At 41.9% G+C, this 17483-nt stretch overlaps 1 protein-coding gene across 10 annotated transcripts in view; it reads right to left on the bottom strand.

Moving 5' to 3' along the window:
- Positions 1–17483, bottom strand: part of rapgef2b (Rap guanine nucleotide exchange factor 2b) — a 389412-nt gene that overhangs the window by 113014 nt on the left and 258915 nt on the right. For all 10 annotated transcript variants that reach the window (XM_072584246.1, XM_072584244.1, XM_072584245.1 and 7 more), the window contains one exon: positions 3819–3996. In XM_072584246.1, the coding sequence (XP_072440347.1) occupies positions 3819–3996 (178 nt within the window). The remainder of the gene's footprint in view (positions 1–3818; positions 3997–17483) is intronic.

The following is a 17483-nucleotide window of genomic DNA, read 5'->3' on the forward strand; positions in this document are numbered from 1 at the left end:
TTTGGGCTGAGGTTAGAAACAGGAAAGGAGAGGTCACCCTGTTGGAAGTTTTCTGCAGGCCTCCAAGTAGTTCCAGAGATGTAAAGGACAGGATAGCAAAGATGATTCTGGATAGGAGAGAGTGTAACAGGGTATTAGATATGGGGGACTTTAGCTTTTCAAATATTGACTGGAAACATGATAGTTCGAGTACTTTAGCTGGGTCAGTTTTTGTCCAAAGTGTGCAGGAATAGTGCCAGAAGACTGGAGAATAGCAAATGTTGTCCCCTTGTTCCAACAGGGAAGCAGAGACAACCCTGGTAATTAGAAATCAGTGAGCCTTACTTCGATTGTGGGTAAAGTGTTGGAAAAGTTTACAAGAAATATATTTATAATCATTTAGATAAAAATAAACCAGTTAAGGCCAGTCAACATGGTTTTGTGAAGAGTAGGTTGTGCTTCATAAACCTTATTGAGTTCTTTGAGATGGTGACCAAACAGGTGGATGAGGGTAAAGCAATTGATGTGGTGTATATGGATTTCAGTAAGGCATTTGATAATGTTCCCCATGGTAGGCTGTTGCACAAAACATGAAGGCATGGGATCGAGGATGACTTAACGGTTTGAATCAGAAGTTGGCTAGCTGAAAGAAGACAGAGTGGTGGCTGTTGGGAAATGTTCATCCTGGAGTTCAGTTACGAGTGGTGTACCGCAAGGATCGGTTTTGGGGCCACTGCTGTTTGTAATTTTTATAAATGACCTTGATGAGGGCTTGGAAAGGTGGATTAATAAATTTGCAGATGACACTAAGGTTGGTGAGTTGTGGATAATGCTGAAGGATGTTGCAATTTACAGAGGGATATAGATAAGCTGCTGAGATGGGCTGAGAGGTGCCAATTGGAGTTTTATGTGGAAAAGTGTGAGGTGATTCACTTTGGAAGGTGGAACAGGAATAAAGAGCACGGAGCTAATGGTAAGATTCTTGGTAGTGTAGATGAGCAGAGAGAGCTCAGCATCCACATACACAGATACCTGAAAGTTGCCACCCAGGTTGATAGGGTTATTAAGGCGACATACGGTGTGTTAGCTTTCATTAGTAGAAGGATTGAGTGTCAGAGCCACAAGATCACGCTGCAGCTGTACAAAACTCTGGTGTTGCTGCACTTGGAGTACTGCATCCAGTTTTGCTCACCACATTATAGGAATGATGTAGAGGCTTTGGAGAGGTTTCAGGGGAGGTTTACTCAGATGTTGCCTGGTAAGCAGGGAAGGTCTTATGAGGAAACGCTAAGGGAATTGAGGCTTTTTTCATTAGACAGAAGGTTGAGAGGTGACTTAGTTGAGACATACAAGATAATCAGAGGGTGAGATAGGGTGTACAGTAGGTGCCGTTTTTCTCAAACGGTGATGGCTAGCACAAGAGGACATAGGTTTAAATTGAGGGGTGATAGATATAAGACAGATGTCAGACATAGTTTCTTTACTCAGAGTAGTAGGGACTTGAAACTCACCTAATTTAAGGACATTTAAATGGTCATTGGTTAGGCATATGGATGAAAATGGAATAGTGTAAGATAGATGGGCTTCTGATTGGTTCCACAGGTCAGCGCAACATTGAGGGCTGAAGGGCTGTAATGTTCTATGTTCTGATTTATACGGTCAAGGCAGGCAGTTCTATTTCCGGTTTGGTGCTGTAGTGATCTGTAGATGGGGTCTATTTCAACATCAAAGAGTGTAATGCTGGAAAAACACAGCCGGTCAGGCAGCATCCGATGAGGAGAGTTGGCGTTTCAAGCATAAGCTCTTCATCAGGCATCATCAGAGCCTACGCTCAAAACATTGACTCTCCTGCTCATCGGATGCTGCGTGACCGGCTGTGCTTTTACAGCACGACAGTCTTCGACTCTGATCTCCAGCGTCTGTCGTCCTCACTTTCTTCTACTTCAACATGTTTGTTTCTGGAACCAGTGGATGAATACCAGGCCTCTAGGAATTCTGGAGCTTGTCTTTGTTTCGAGTGTCCCAGTATCATAATGTTGTCCCACTTGAACTGGTATCCTTCATTGTCAGTGTGTATGAGGGAGAACTTGTTTTGTTGCAAGCTGATGCTCATGCATTCTGGTGACGAGTTTCCTGCCCGTTTGTCCTATATAATGTTTCTCGCAATTGCTGTACAATATTCTGTGTATCACATTCGTTCTGCACGTTGAGAGTATTGTGTCTTTTGTCTTGGATAGAAACCGGCCAAGTGTGACTGTTGGTTCGTGAGCTGTCATTACTCCCAGAGGGCGTAGGAGTCTAATAGTTGGTTTGGAGACATTTCTAATATCAGTTAGGGTGCACAGTGTCTTCTTGGCGTTGTTTGTATGCCAGACGTCGGCAGATGAAGCTGTCAGCGAAGACTTTGTATATATGTTCCCCTTCTTTTTTGACAAGCTCTGGGGGGGGGGAGGGGGGATTGCAGCGTGTTATAGCGCATTTAAACAGAATCTTGACACAGCTCAGGCAACTGTCTGTGTGGAGTTTGCACATTCGCCCAGTGCTCCGGTTTCCTCCCACAGTCCAAAGATGTGCAGGTTAGGTGAACTGGCCATGCTAAATTGCCCATAGTGTTAGGTGAAGGGGAAAATGTAGGGGAATGGGTCTGGGTGGGTTGCTCTTCGGAGGGTCGGTGTGGACTTGTTGGGCTGAAGGGCCTGTTTCCATACTAAGTAATTTAATCTAATCTAAAGCTCTGTTTGTGAAGTTCAGATGGTTACTGTTGTAGTTGAGAATCTGATCGGTATATGTAGCTTTATGTACACTTTGGTAAGGAATTACTGTTGTTCATTCATTCTACCAGTATGTCTAAGAACAGGTGCTGGTCATCTTTCTCCTCTTCTCTAATGAATTTGATCCCAGTGAATATGTTGTTCATAAGGTGGTATGCGCATTCTAACTTGGCCCGTTTAATGATAATGAGGTTATCATCCACTTATCTGATCCATAGTTTGGACTGGATCTGAGGGACGGCTATGCTTTCTAGTCTTTGCATTACTGCTTTAGTATGCAACAAAACGACCAGACCAGTTCTCCCTCATATCAATACACACTGACAACAAAGGACACCGATGCAACTGGGACAACGTTACGATATTGGGACACGCAAAACAAAGACAAGTTCCAGAATTCCTAGAGGCCTGATATTCATCCAGTAGTTCCATAAGCAAGTAAGATGTACTCCCATTAAAATAAAACAAGCTAGCAAATATACAGTTAGGACTTGTATCAGGAAGAGGGTCTTCATATGAAGAGTGCATAATACATAGAATAATCTTTCAAGTAGCAAATGAAGATGAAAACCTTGGAACTGTTTAAGAAAGCATCTGGATATCTTATTGAAGGATGGCTTTGAGGTACTTCTAGATTGAGCAAACAACTTTGTTTATCTGTAATTATCCTGCGAAAGACCACTTGGGTTACATACAATATGCCAACTGGCTTCTTAGAAGTCATACACCAGTCGTACTTCTCCAGGGGAAAATTAAAATCAGGCAAGTAAATTTAAATTTATAAAATAAATCAGATTCACTTTCTGTTTTTTTTGCTGAAAAGGCTAATTATTTGGAAAAGAACAGACTTAAAGGAGTACAGAGAAAGAGAGAGTGAAACTAAGTGGATTGCTCCTTCAGTGATTCAGCACAAATGAAATGAACTGAATGGCTGCCTTCTGTGATTTGAAATGTTGTAATGCTACATTCAGGATTTTACTTTAACAGCAAAAAGAGAGATATACCATCAAATTACCTTCAAACCTTTAACCAATATTTTTCAACTTTAGACCTTATGGCCCAACTCACCAATATCATCATCTGTTCTATCTATGGGATCTTTCTCCAGGCAGTCTCTCACAATGTCCCTGCTCATCAGTGGGTCTGATGCTCTCTCAATGTCCTCCTCGTCATCATCATCTTCAGAGTCTACGGCAGTTTCAGGCAGGCCACTTAGGTCCATATCTCCAGCTTCACTCTCAGTCGCCTTTACAAAAATAAAGGAAAACATGATCACCATAAGAATTAGCAACACAACAGCAGAAAAATGCTGGATTTGTTGAGTATGATATTCTTATAAAATCCAATTAGTTGTCCTTTTTCTATACCCATTTATGCCGTTACTCGGCAAGTATTTAATTCTTTCGATCAGCTGGACTGATTTTCCATTGATAGCATTTTGCAGCTATGTCTTAAAAATCCTTAAAACCTGGTTTGTGATACTTTGCCTAAATTCAAGTAAATAATTTTTTGCTCACGTTTAGATTCTGTGCCTGGATTGTCATACAAAAGGAGTAGCCAGCTGCTGTCAACCTAGGTTTTCTAAATTATTTAGCTATTTTCTAATCAACCTGTTCAGGCTGAAGCAGTTGAGACTTAAATTCAGGTCTCCTGGCTTTTCTTCATTATTTAATATAAATGATCTAATCACCTCCAGGAAATATAAAACAGATCTTCCTGGGCTCTCATTTTACATATACTCTTCATCTATGTTTCCTCACAAAAAACTCCAAAATTGTAAAAATGCCAAGTACAACAAGTTAGATGAGAAATAATCTTTTAAAAATTATACAAAATTCACACCACATATAGCCTGCTGATCTCACATTGAAGCCTGTTGAATTCACTTATTTTCTTTGTTACCATTTATTGGCTTTCTGCTAAACTATCGCGTAACCTCAATGACATAAACACTGGAAATCCCAGTAGTATCATATGAACAGTACAGCAGTTCTTGTGATCAGTTTGTCCAAATGGAATAACATTCTCAAGTTATAAGAAACCAAGCTTAACCAATTCAATACCAACTCTCCAGGCAGCTGACAAAAGCTGGGAAGATCCATATACTTTTGGCCTGCTCAGCCATTGGCACATTTGCAAGCTTTCCTTATTTCTTTCTGAATGGCAGTGACAGACGTTGCAGCGATTTTACAGTATGTGAGAGAGACCACTTGTGAATTTGTCTTTAGACACAGCATCAACTTTTCTGTTTTATTCAAAGTTTGTAAATATTTGACAAGTGAACCAACTGGAATTCTTTGAGGAGGTGACCAAGCATGTGGATGAGGGTAGAGCAGTGGATGTAGTGTACATGGATTTTAGTAAGGTATTTGATAAAGTTCCCCATGGTAGGCTTATGCGGAAAGTCAGGAGGCATGGGATAGTGGGAAGTTTGGCCAGTTGGATAGAGAACTGGCTAACCAGTCGAAGTCAGAGAGTGGCGGTAGATGGTAAATATTCAGCCTGGAGCCCAGTTACAAGTGGAGTTCTGCAGGGATCAGTTCTGGGTCCTCTGCTGCTTGTAATTTTTATTAATGATTTGGAAGAGGGAGTCGAAGGGTGGGTCAGTAAATTTGCAGATGATACGAAGATTGGTGGAGTTGTGGATAGTGAGGAGGGCTGTTGTCAGCTGCAAAGGGACTTAGATATGATGCAGAGCTGGGCTGAGGAGCGGCAGATGGAGTTCAACCCTGTCAAGTGTGAGGTTGTCCATTTTGGAAGGACAAATGTGAAATACAGGGTTAACGGTAGGGTTCTTAGTAAGGTGGAGGAGCAGACGGATCTTGGGGTCTATGTTCATAGATCTTTGAAAGTTGCTACTCAGGTGGAGACAGCTTGTAAGAAGGCCTATGGTGTATTAACGTTCATTAGCAGAGGGATTGAATTCAAGAGTCATGAGGTGATGTTGCAGCTGTACAGGACCTTGGTAAGGCCACATTTGGAGTACTGTGTGCAGTTCTGGTTGCCTCATTTTAGGAAAGATGTGGAAGCTTTGGAGAGTGCGCAGGGGAGATTTACCAGGATGTTGCCTGGAATGGAGAATAGGTCGTACGAAGATAGGTTGTGTGTGCTAGGCCTTTTATCATTGGAACGGAGAAGGATGAGGGGTGACTTGATAGAGGTTTATAAGATGATCGGGGAATAGATAGAGTAGACAGCCAGAGACTTTTTCCCCAGGTACAACAGTGTTACAAAAGGGGACATAAATTTAAGGTGAAGGGGGGGGGGTGTCAGGGGTAGGTTCTTTACCCAGAGTGTGGTGGGGGCATGGAATGCGCTACCTGTGGGAGTGGCAGAGTCAGAGTTCATTGGTGACCTTTAAGCAGCAATTGGATAGGCACATGGATAGGTGCTTAAACTAGGACAAATGTTCGGCACAACATCGTGGGCCGAAGGGCCTGTTCTGTGCTGTATTGTTCTAAGTGCAGGTGAATTACGCTGGCACAGTGGTGCATAATGGGGTGCTTCTCAGGGGCATGGCTTCAAATCACACACTGAGGGATGATACTTCCTTCAACATTTAAAGAACTTGTTTTTACTTAATTTTTAACAGATTGCTGAGGAAATTGTAACAATCTGTCACACATAGGCATCTTGTATTCACTACTGAAAAAAAGTATTGCATAAATTAATTGTTGCGATTGCAGGAAATCTAACATTCTTGCTTTTGCCCAGATGAGAGAAATGATCAAAAGCTTCAGCAACATGCCTCTCTTTTAGCCATTTTCAAGAGTTATACTACTAAACCATTTGAATTTTCAACTGTTCTGATAACCTGGCAGAGTTAGTTAGAGTCTTTAAAAATAAATTTCTGTCCATTTCACATCATGTGCTGCCTGCTCTAGCTAGATATAACGGTGCAAGGTCAATTTGCAGTGCATAAAGCTTTATATTATTAACATTGCAAGAATACTATCCTTAGATCAATGAAGTAAGCCATCAAGAATTCAGTTTCAGGAGTAAAAAAAAATCACACAACACCAGGTTATAGTCCAACAGGCTTATTTCGAAGCACCAGCTTTCAGAGCTCCGAAAGGTGGGGCTTCAAAACAAACCTGTTGGACTAAAACCTGGTGTTGTGTGATTTTAAACTTTGTACGTCCCAGTCCAACACCGGCACCTCCAAAGCAGTTTCACGATTTGTTCAAGCTTGCCATAAACTGAAAACCCATCAGCCACCAGCAGAAATTTCTTAGTGCTTTATTAAGTCTCAGTAAAGCCAATAAATCAATACATCAATAATTAAATAATATGATGTTCACATCTCAGATGTTTACTTCAATTTATTCTCACTTTCCTCTCAACAAAAGCTCAACTTGCAGATGCCTCCATACTACATGTGATTCCAGTCTCACAGCAATACAACTCACACTTAAGAGTCAGAGAGATGTACAGCATGTCTAACTTGTCCATGCTGACCAGATATCCCAACCTAATCTAGTCCCATTTACCAGTACCTGGCCCATATCCCTCCAAACCCTTGCTATTCATACACCCAGCCAGATGCCTTTTAAATGTTGAAATTGTACTCGCCTCCATCATTTCATCTGGCAGCTCATTCTATACACGTACCATCCTCTGCATAAAAACGTTTCTCCTTATGTCTCTTTTATATCTTTCCCCTCTCACCCTAAACCTACACCCTCTAATTCTGGATTCCTCCACCCCAGGAGAAAGTGAGGACTGCAGATGCTGAAAACCAGAATTGAAAAATGTGGTGCTGTAAAAACACAGCAGACCAGGCAGCATCCGAGGAGCAGGAGAATCGACATTTTGGGCATAAGCCCTTCTTCAGCAATGAGGCTGGTGTGCCAAGCGGGCTGAGACAAAGGGTGGGGGGCGCTGGGAATACAATAGGTGGAAGGAGGAGAGGGTGAGGGTGAGGGTGATAAGCCGGAGAGGTCGGCAAGAAGATTGCAGGTCAAGAGCTGAATCCGGCAGTTGGGACTGAGATAAGATGGGGGCGGGGGGGGGGTGGGAATGAGGAAGCTGGAGAAATCTACATTCATCCAGTGTGGTTGGAGGGTTCCTAGGCGAAGGTCCTTGGCCTCCTCCATCGCCAGACCCTGACCAAACGACACCTGGAGGAAGAGCGCCTCATCTTCCGCCTCGGAACCCTCCAACACCACGGGATGAATGTAGATTCCTCCAGCTTCCTCATTTCCCCTCCCCCAATTTATCTCAGTCCAAATACCCGGATTCAGCACCGCCCTCTTGAACCGCAATCTTCTTTCCCACCTCTCCGGCCTATCACCCTCACCTCCTTCCACCTATCGTATTCCCAGCGCCCCTCCCCCAAATTCCCTTCCCCCTATCTTTTATCTCAGCCTGCTTGGCACACCAGCCTTATTCCTGAAGAAAGGCTTATGCCCTAAACGTCGATTCTTCTGCTCTTCGGATGCTGCCTGGCCTGCTGTGTTTTTCCAGCACCACATTTTTCAACTCCTCCACCGCAGGGCAAAGACCTTGTCTATTTATCCTATTCATGCCCCTCACCATTTTATAAACCTCTATAAGGTCACCCCTCAGCCTCTGATGCTCCAGGGAAAATAGCCCCAGCCTATTCAACCTCTCCCTATAGCTCAAATCCTCCAACCCTGGCATCATCTTTGTAAATCTTTTCTGAACCCTTTCAAGTTTCACAATATCTTTCTGATAGGAAGGAGACCAGAAATGCACACAATATTCCAATAGTGGCCTAACCAATGTCCTGTACAGCCGCAATATGACTTCCCAACTCCTGTACGCAATACTCTGATCAATAAAGGAAAGCATACCAAATGCCTTCTTCACTATCTTATCTACCTGTGACTCTACTTTCAAGGAGCTGTGAACCTGCATTCCAGTATCTCTTTGTTTAGCAACACTTCCTAGGAACTTACCATTAAGTGTATAAGCTCTGCGAAAAATGCATTTATCTAAATTAAACTCCATCTGCCATTTCTCAGCCCAATGGCCCATCTCATCAAGATCCTTTTGTAATCTGAGGTAACCTTCTCTGCTGTCCACTACACCTCCAATTTTGGCGTCATCTGCAAACTTACTAACTATACTTCTTATGCTCACATCCAAATTATTTATATAAATGATGGAAAGTAATGGACCCAGCACCGATCCTTGTGACACTCTATTGGTCATAGGCCTCCAGTCCAAACAACAACCCTGTACCTGTCTTCTACCTTTGAGCCAGTTCTGTATCCAAATGGCTAGTTGTTCCTGCATTCCATGAGAACTAACCTTGCTAACCAGTTTCCCATTGGGAACCTTGTTGAACATCTTGCTGAAGTCCATATAGATCACGTCCATCGCTCTGCCTTCATCAAACCTCTGTTACTTCTTCAAAAAACTCAATCAAGTTTGTGAGACATGATTTCCCATGCACAAAGCAGTGTTGACGATCCCTAATCAGTTCTTGCCTTTCCAAATACATGTACATCCTACCCCTCAGGATTCCCTCCAACAACTTGCTCACCACTGACGTCAGGTTCACTGGTTCCCTGGCTTGTCCTTACCATCCTTCTAAAACAATGGCACCAAGTTAGCCAGCCTGCAGTCTTCTGGTACCTCACCAGTCACTATCGATGATAAAAATATCTCAGTAAGGGGCCCAGCAATCACTTCCCAGACCCCCACGGAGTTCTAGGGTACACCTGATTAGGTCCTGGGGATTTATCCACCTTTACGCGTTTCAAGACGTCCAGTACTTCCTCCTCTGTAATATGGACATTTTTCAAGATGTCACCATCTATTTCTCTACATTCTATATCTTCCATGTCCTCTTCCACAGTAAATACTGACGCAAAATACTCATTTAGTATCTTCCCCATCTCCTGTGGTTCCACACAAAGGCCACCTTACTGATCCTTGAGGGCCCCTATTCTCTCCCTAGTTAACCTTTGTGCTTAACAAATTTGTGAAAACCCTTTGGATTCTCCTTAACTATTTGCCAAAGCTTTCTCATGTCCCCTTTTTGCCCTCCTGATTTCCCTCGTGTATACTCCTGCTGTCTTTATACTCTCCTAAGGATTCATTTGATCTACCTTGTCTATACTGAACACATGCTTCCTTCTTTTTCTTAACCAAACCCTCAATTTGTTTGGTCATCCAGCATTCCCTACATCTACCAACCTTTCCTTTCCTCGTAACAGGAATATACTGTCTCTGGACAATGAAGGATGGCCAAGAAATTATATCTGAACTGCATAGGAAGAATAAAAATAATCATTTTTATAATACAATTCATGATTCTATTTAGTCATCAATAGAAAGAAGACATTTCTGGATAGGCCATTTATTGGCCTATCCTAATTATCCTTGAGAAGGTGGTGGTGAATTGCTTTCCTGAATTGTTGCAAGTCTTGGGTGTATGAACATTGTACAGTTGTTAAGAAGGTAATCCCAGTATCTTGACACTGCAATAGAGGAGGAGTGGTGATGCAATTTCAAGTTAGGCTGAAGCACGTCTTCCAGGAAAACATGCTGGTGATGGTGTTCCCATACAGCTAATGTCCAGATGTTAGAGGTCATAGGTTTTGAAGATGGTGCACTGCTGTAGTACATCTTGTAGATGACTCACACTGAAGCCACTGTGCACCTATGATGCGGAGAGTAACTGTTGAACCTCATGGATGTTGTTAGGCCAATAGAATTAGAATTGGCTTTACTATCACGTACTCAAATGTGACAAGTTTTCAGGTTGCCACTTATGTCACTATCTTAGGTACAAAGATCCTAGGTACAGCTTTTTCAGTTACAGTTCTTGGAAAAATAGAAGTAAGAAAACGTCCAGATTGCAGATTTGCAAACAAATAAGATGGAGGAAACAAAGTAGAGAGAAATGGTCTTCAGACCCAGTCCATGTTAACATCTAGACTCCAGTTGACACTGGGCCTTGATCCAGACCGTGCCTAGCTTCACCTTGGGGTTCATAGGCCCGGAGTTTTATTGATAGTGGGTAAAAAATTCTGGGAACTACAGTTCAATAGCACCAGTTCACAGGGTTTGCTGAGATGATCCTTTTGCTTTTCAGGACCTTCTACTCTTGAAGCTTTTTTCTCCAGGTGTTTTCCATTTCTTGTACCAATTAGGTGAACTGACTTCCCAAGGGTGTTGTTGGAGCAGCACGAATTCAGGCAACATGAGAGAATTCCATTACACTTCTGACTGGGTCTTATTGGATTTCACCAGTTTCCTCATTTCCTCTCCCCCATCTTACCCCAGTTCCAACCTTCCAGCTCAGCACCATCCTCATGACCTGTCCCATTTGTTCAACTTCCTTCCCATTAATCCACTCACCGTCACCTCCGACCTATCACCTTTACCCAACCTCCATCCACAAGTCAGGGAACTACAGACCGGTGAGCCTGACGTCAGTGGTGGGCAAGTTGTTGGGAGAGAATCCTGAGGGACAGGATGTAGAGATATTTGGAAAGGCAAGGACTAATTAGAGATAGTCAACATGGCTTTGTGCATGGGTAATCATGTCTCACAAACTTGATTGAGTTTTTTGAAGAAGTAACAAAGAGGATTGATGAGGGCAGAGCAGTAGATGTGATCTATGTGGACTTCAGTAAGGTGTTTGACAATGTACCCCATGGGAGATTGATTAGCAAGGTTAGATCTCATGGAATACGGGGAGAACTAGGCATTTGGATACAGAACTGGCTCAAAAGGTAGAAGACAGAGGGTGGTGGTGGAGGGTTGTTTTTCAGACTGGAGGCCTGTGACCAGTGGAGTGCCACAAGGATCGGTGCTGGGTCCTTTACTTTTTGTTATTTACATAAATGATTTGGATGCGAGCATAAGGCGTACAGTTAGTAAGTTTGCAGATGACACCAAAATTGGTGGTGTAGTGGACAGTGAAGAGGGTTACCTCAGATTACAAAAGGATCTTGACCAGATGGGCTAAAGGGCTGAGAAGTGGCAGATGGGATTTAATTCAGATAAATGTGAGGTGCTGCATTTTTGGAAAACAAATCTTAGCAGGACTTATAATGGTAAGGTCCTAGGAAGTGTTGCTGAACAAAGAGACCTTGGAATGCAGGTTCATAGCTCCTTGAAAGTGGAGTCGCAGGAAGATAGGATAGTGAAGAAGGCGTTTGGTATGCTTTACTTTATTGGTCAGAGTACTGAGTACAGGAGTTGGACGGTCATGTTGCAGCTGTACAGGAAATTGGTTAGGCCACTGTTGGAATATTGCGTGCAATTCTGGTCTCCTTCCTATCGAAAAGATGTTGCGAAACTTGAAAGGGTTCAGAAAAGATTTACAAGGATATTGCCATGGTTGGAGGATTTGAACTACAGGGAGAGGCTGAACAGGCTGGGGCTGTTTTCCCTGGAGTGTCGGAGGCTGAGGGGTGACCTTATAGAGGTTTACAAAATTATGAGGGCCATGGATAGGATAAATAGACAAAGACTTTTTCCTGGGGTCAGGGAGTCCAGAACTAGAGGGCATAGGTTTAGGCTGAGAGGGGAAAGATATAAAAGAGACCTAAGGGGCAACGTTTTCACGCAGAGGGTGGTACATGTATGGAATGAGCTGCCAGAGGATGTGGAGGAGGCTGGTACAATTACAATATTCAAGAGGCATTTGGATGGGTATATGAATAGGAAGGGTTTGGAGAGATATGGGCCGGGTGCTGGCAGGTGGGACTAGATTGGGTTGGGATATCTGGTCGGCATTGACAGGTTGGACCGAAGGGTCTGTTTCCATGCTGTACATCTCTATGACTCTATTGCACTCTCAGCTACCTTCCCCCCCCCCCCCCCCCCAGACATTTATCTCACCATCCCAGAGGCTCCCAGACTCATTCCTGAGGAAGGGTTTTTGCTCAAAAACTTGATTTTCCTGCTCCTTGGATGCTGCCTGACCTGCTGTGCTTTTCCAGCGCCACACTCTTGACTCTAATTTCCAGCATCTGTAGTACTCACTTTCGCCTGGGTCTTATTGATGGCAATCAGACTTTGGGAAAGACAAGGCAAGCTTACATGTAATTTCTAGACTCTGGCTTTCTCTTGTAGTCATGGAATTTTTACTGGTCTGGTTCGGTTTCTGGCCAATGCTATGCCTATATATTATAAGTGTTGTTTCTGTAATGAAACAACTTAATGAGGACATGACTACTTCTGGGTACAAGTCTTTTGCACTACTGCTGGAATACTGTCAATGCCCATGCATTGTCTTTGCAGTATTTCGATTTCTCAACATCATATAGAGTGCTACGTGTAGCATAAGAGTCATAGAGTCATACAATATGGAAACAAACCCTTTGATCCAACTCATCCATGACAACCACATATCCAATGCTAAACTAGTCCCATTTGCTTGCATTTGACCCATATCCCTCTTAACCTTTCCTATTCATGTACCTATAAAATGTCTTAAAGGTAACTATACCTGTATCTACACTTCTTCTAGTAGTTTAGTCTACATACAAACCAAATTGCTAAATCATCAAGACTAATTGAGAATTGCCCAAGGAGTTTGAAGGATGTTACAATGAAAACTGAGGAAGTATTGGTGTATGGTCTTCAAATCCATGCGATAAAGGGGTATTTTGAGGGAGCTGCAGAATTACAAATCTTGAATACCACACTCATTCAAGAAAAGCATGTAAGGACAAATGCAGGATCTACAGGCCAGTCCATTTAACTTTGGTGATGGGAAATAATTCAAGAATGATAATCCTGACATAATTAACAATCATGTGAATTAACAAAGGAATGACAAAATGGATTTGTTAAAAGTAAATTGTCTGATTAACTTCATTATGTGTTTAAACACAGGCATCTTCAGTTGCTTCATTAATGACTTTCCTTCATCATAAGATCAGAAGTGCTAACGTTCACTGATGACTGCACAATGTTCAGCAGCATTTAGTACTCCTCAGACATTGAGGTAGCCTATGTCCAAATGCAGCAAGACCTGCACAATATCCAGGCTTGGGCTGGCAACTGGCAAGTAACATGCATGCCACACAATTCTCAAAACAAAAGAGAATGTGACCATCTCATCTTGACATTCAAAGGCATCTACAAACATTCACTCCCTTCATTACCAAAACAAAAAGTGATAGCACTGCGTACTATCTGTAAGACATATTACAGAAATTCAAGGCTCCCTAGACAGCACCTTACAAACTTAGGACCTCCACCATTTCGAAGGATGAGGGCAACAGATACAAGAGAACATTAACACATAAAAATTTCTTTCCAAGCCATCACCATCCTGACTTGGAAATATATTACCATTCCTTTACTGTTGCTAGGTCAAAAGCCTGAAATCTCTGCCTCACAGCACGCAGGGTGTACCTGCGAGAAATGGAATTCAATGGTTCAAGAAGGCTCGCCACTGGCTTCTCAAGGGGAACAGGGATGGACATGAAATGCTTGGCCAGCCAATGAAGCCTATGTTCCTTGAATAACCAGAAAATAGAGGTTTGATGAGGGAATGTAGTTGAAGTACTATATGTGGAGTTTCAAGTGCTTGATAAAATGCCTCATGATGAAGCTTGCCAGCAAAGCTGAAGACTTCACGCTTTTGAATGTACATCCACTGTACTGTTTGGGAAGGAGGTCCTAGATTTTGATCCAGTCACAATTAACAAATGGCAATGTACACCCAGCTGTGAACATTAGTCACGCATCAGATGATTCAGGAATGGGCCATTTCATTATTTGAATGATTATGAATGAAAGTGAACATTGTATAATCACAGATATCCCCACTTCTAACTTTATGATGTGGAGCAGATAACTAGAGATTGACAATAAATGATGTCTAACTATCAGCATCTTGAATGCTTGAAATTTTTATCTCAGACAACAAATACTGAATGTAAACTAGGAATGGTATGGTAAATGATAAAAGAGATTATCAAAATTAAGAAATGGACAGAAACAACTGAGAAAGGGGAATACATTTGAAATAGAATATAAATTCATTTAATAAGGAACAAAATGATACACAGATCTCAAATATAACACATAGGTTTTATGAGGAAATTACTACTTTCAATGGTCTGAGCATTTTTTCATTATTCATAGGATGAAGGCATCACTGCCTAGGGCAACAGCCTATCCTTATTGCCCTTGAACAGAGTGGCTTGCTTAGTCACGCCTGAAAACAATTAAGAGGCAACATTGCTGTTGGTCTGAAATCAAAGGTAAGCCAACCCAGCAGATTTCCCTCCCTAAAGGAAATTAGCAAACTAGATCAGCTTTTTACAACTATCAATTACTGATCCATGGTCACCACTGCTCAGATTTACTTTCAATTTCAGATTTATTAATTGAACTTAAGTTTCACCACCTATAGGTAGGATTTAAACTCTTGCCTCCAGTGAATAGCCATGGCATCTGATTTCTATTCCACTGACCACCACATAATCTCTGTCATGTTTATGATATAAACCTGCATTCAGTTGAGATATTTATAATTTTTACATACATAATAAAGGATTCCCTGGAGTGGGGAATCAGCAAGATACCACCTCATTAAACATGGGGTCAACTAAAACAAACTTATGTCATAGTAGTTCAGAGTGAAACCCATGCAGTTGTATATAAACAACAGAGCTGTCATGTGAGAGTGGAGTATATCCTGGAAAATCTCTGTGAGCTGAGAAAAACACTACTGTTTCATGGTGATCTTCCTCTTCTAAAATTGGCACAAAGCCACACTGTTGCCACATTACAGCAAAGACGCTGTACTGTACTTAACTCACAGTATATCTGACCCGAGAGCACTTACCAGAAAACAACGGAATAAAGATATACAGAGGAACCTCGATTATCCAAATATCAACTATCCAAATTTCAGATTATCAGAAGGAGATCCCAAGGTCCTAATAGAAACATTATATTAAAAAAGAGGTGTTTACGTCTTTTGTTTACAATGATAAAAAACAAACTTGGCTTAGTGAGATGCTGCCAAATCCAGTGCTGGACATCAATGGGAGCCCAGGTGCCGTCTCCACATGACTGACCACTTGGCCCCTCTCTCTCTTCACACTTTCCCTGGAGCTCTACAGGGAGCCCCTAAACTCCCCTTCCCCAGATAACCTCTCCAACATTGCCCTGTGCAAGACAAAGGTGGAACCTGTCAAAACATTGCATTGCAGTAAAAAGGTGTGTGTGTGTGTGTGTGTGTGGCGGGGGCGGGGGGGGGGGGGGGGGGGGGGGAGAGAAGGTCGGTCAGACCTTAAGCAGGGTGCGCTGCTGCCGAGGTCTCCTGAACGGGGAACGGACTTAGTAAGTGCTCCCTGTGGCAATCCCATTGAACTGTAGCAATGCTACAGGTCCCTTATACGGAAGTGTGTGTCTCTGCTCAGAAACAAACCCTGGAGACAGAGATAGAAAGCAAGGCAGGCAGAGCAAGGAAAAAGTAAACTTCATAAAACTCTTGAGTCCCAGAAGAGAGGCATTGATTATTTGGTTAATCGATCCAATTATCCGAACAAAAGTGCCCGCCCATCTTGTTTGGATAATCGAGGTTCCTCTGTAATTGGAAGTCTGTATTCCGGCGCCTTCACTATGGAAAGATATGGTTAAAATAATAAAAGAGACAATAAGAATATATCAATAAAAATAGAAAATGCTGAAGAAATGCAGTAGTCTGTTAGTATCTGTGGACAGTAAACAGAATATTTCAAGCCTAAATTAATTCTTCAGTTGAAAGTTCTGAAGACAACTCAATGGATTTGAAACGTTCACTTGGTTTTGCCCTCCACAGATAGTACCAGACCTATTAAGTTTTTTCCAGTATTTTTGTTTTTATTTTAGATTTTCAACATCCACTGCATTTTGCTTTTAAGAAAAGTTTCAACATTATACAGGCGAGATAAAAAGTTTTGACATACATAATTCTCTCTTAAGGTCATGCAAAGGGTAATGCATTTGAGCACAAATGAGAGATAGTAGGATGATGCCAATAGAATAATTAATGGTGTTGAAATATACACAAACTTCAATTATTTATTATAGGATTACATTGAGTTGTTAAAACATTGTGCTTTTAAATTTAATTTCCGGGACATATGATAACGTCTATTCTATTACAACAGCACTTATTAAAATGTAAAAATATCAGTGCAAAAAGCAAGACTGAAATGTTTGCAATTACCAATGATGCAACTCTGCCTCCTCTGCAGGACTCATCATTGAATGACATTTCGGTCTGCATTCAATTTAATTGACTCCATGCAAGCAGATGAACACACTGGAACCATGGGTCCAAACAACATCCTAGCTAAAGTGCGGCAGATCCACATGCACTCCTAGCCAAGCTGTTTCTGTACAATTAGAAGATTGGCATCCATCTGACAATGTGGTAATTAGTCCAAGTACATCTGGTCTTAAATAAAAGTAATAGAAAAAAGCAAAGAAAATACAATCTGGCTAATTAACACTCCATTAGTCAACACACAATAATTGACAAAAAAGTCGAAGATCTCACTGGCAGTAGTACTGTGCAATGTCTACTCACTAGTAACCTGTTCTGTGCAGTTTAGTTTGGGAAACTCATGCAAGTCTTGTCTCAAACATGGATAAAAGAGCTGAATTCAAAAGGCAAGGTGAGATCAAGTTAGCATTTGAACATATATGGCATAATGAACCCCAGTGAAACAGATAAAAGCAAATTACTGCGGATGCTGGAATCTGAAACCAAAAGAGAAAATGCTGGAAAATCTCAGC

This window comes from Chiloscyllium punctatum, chromosome 14 (genome assembly GCF_047496795.1).
Source record: "Chiloscyllium punctatum isolate Juve2018m chromosome 14, sChiPun1.3, whole genome shotgun sequence".
Classification (NCBI taxonomy): Eukaryota; Metazoa; Chordata; class Chondrichthyes; order Orectolobiformes; family Hemiscylliidae; genus Chiloscyllium; species Chiloscyllium punctatum.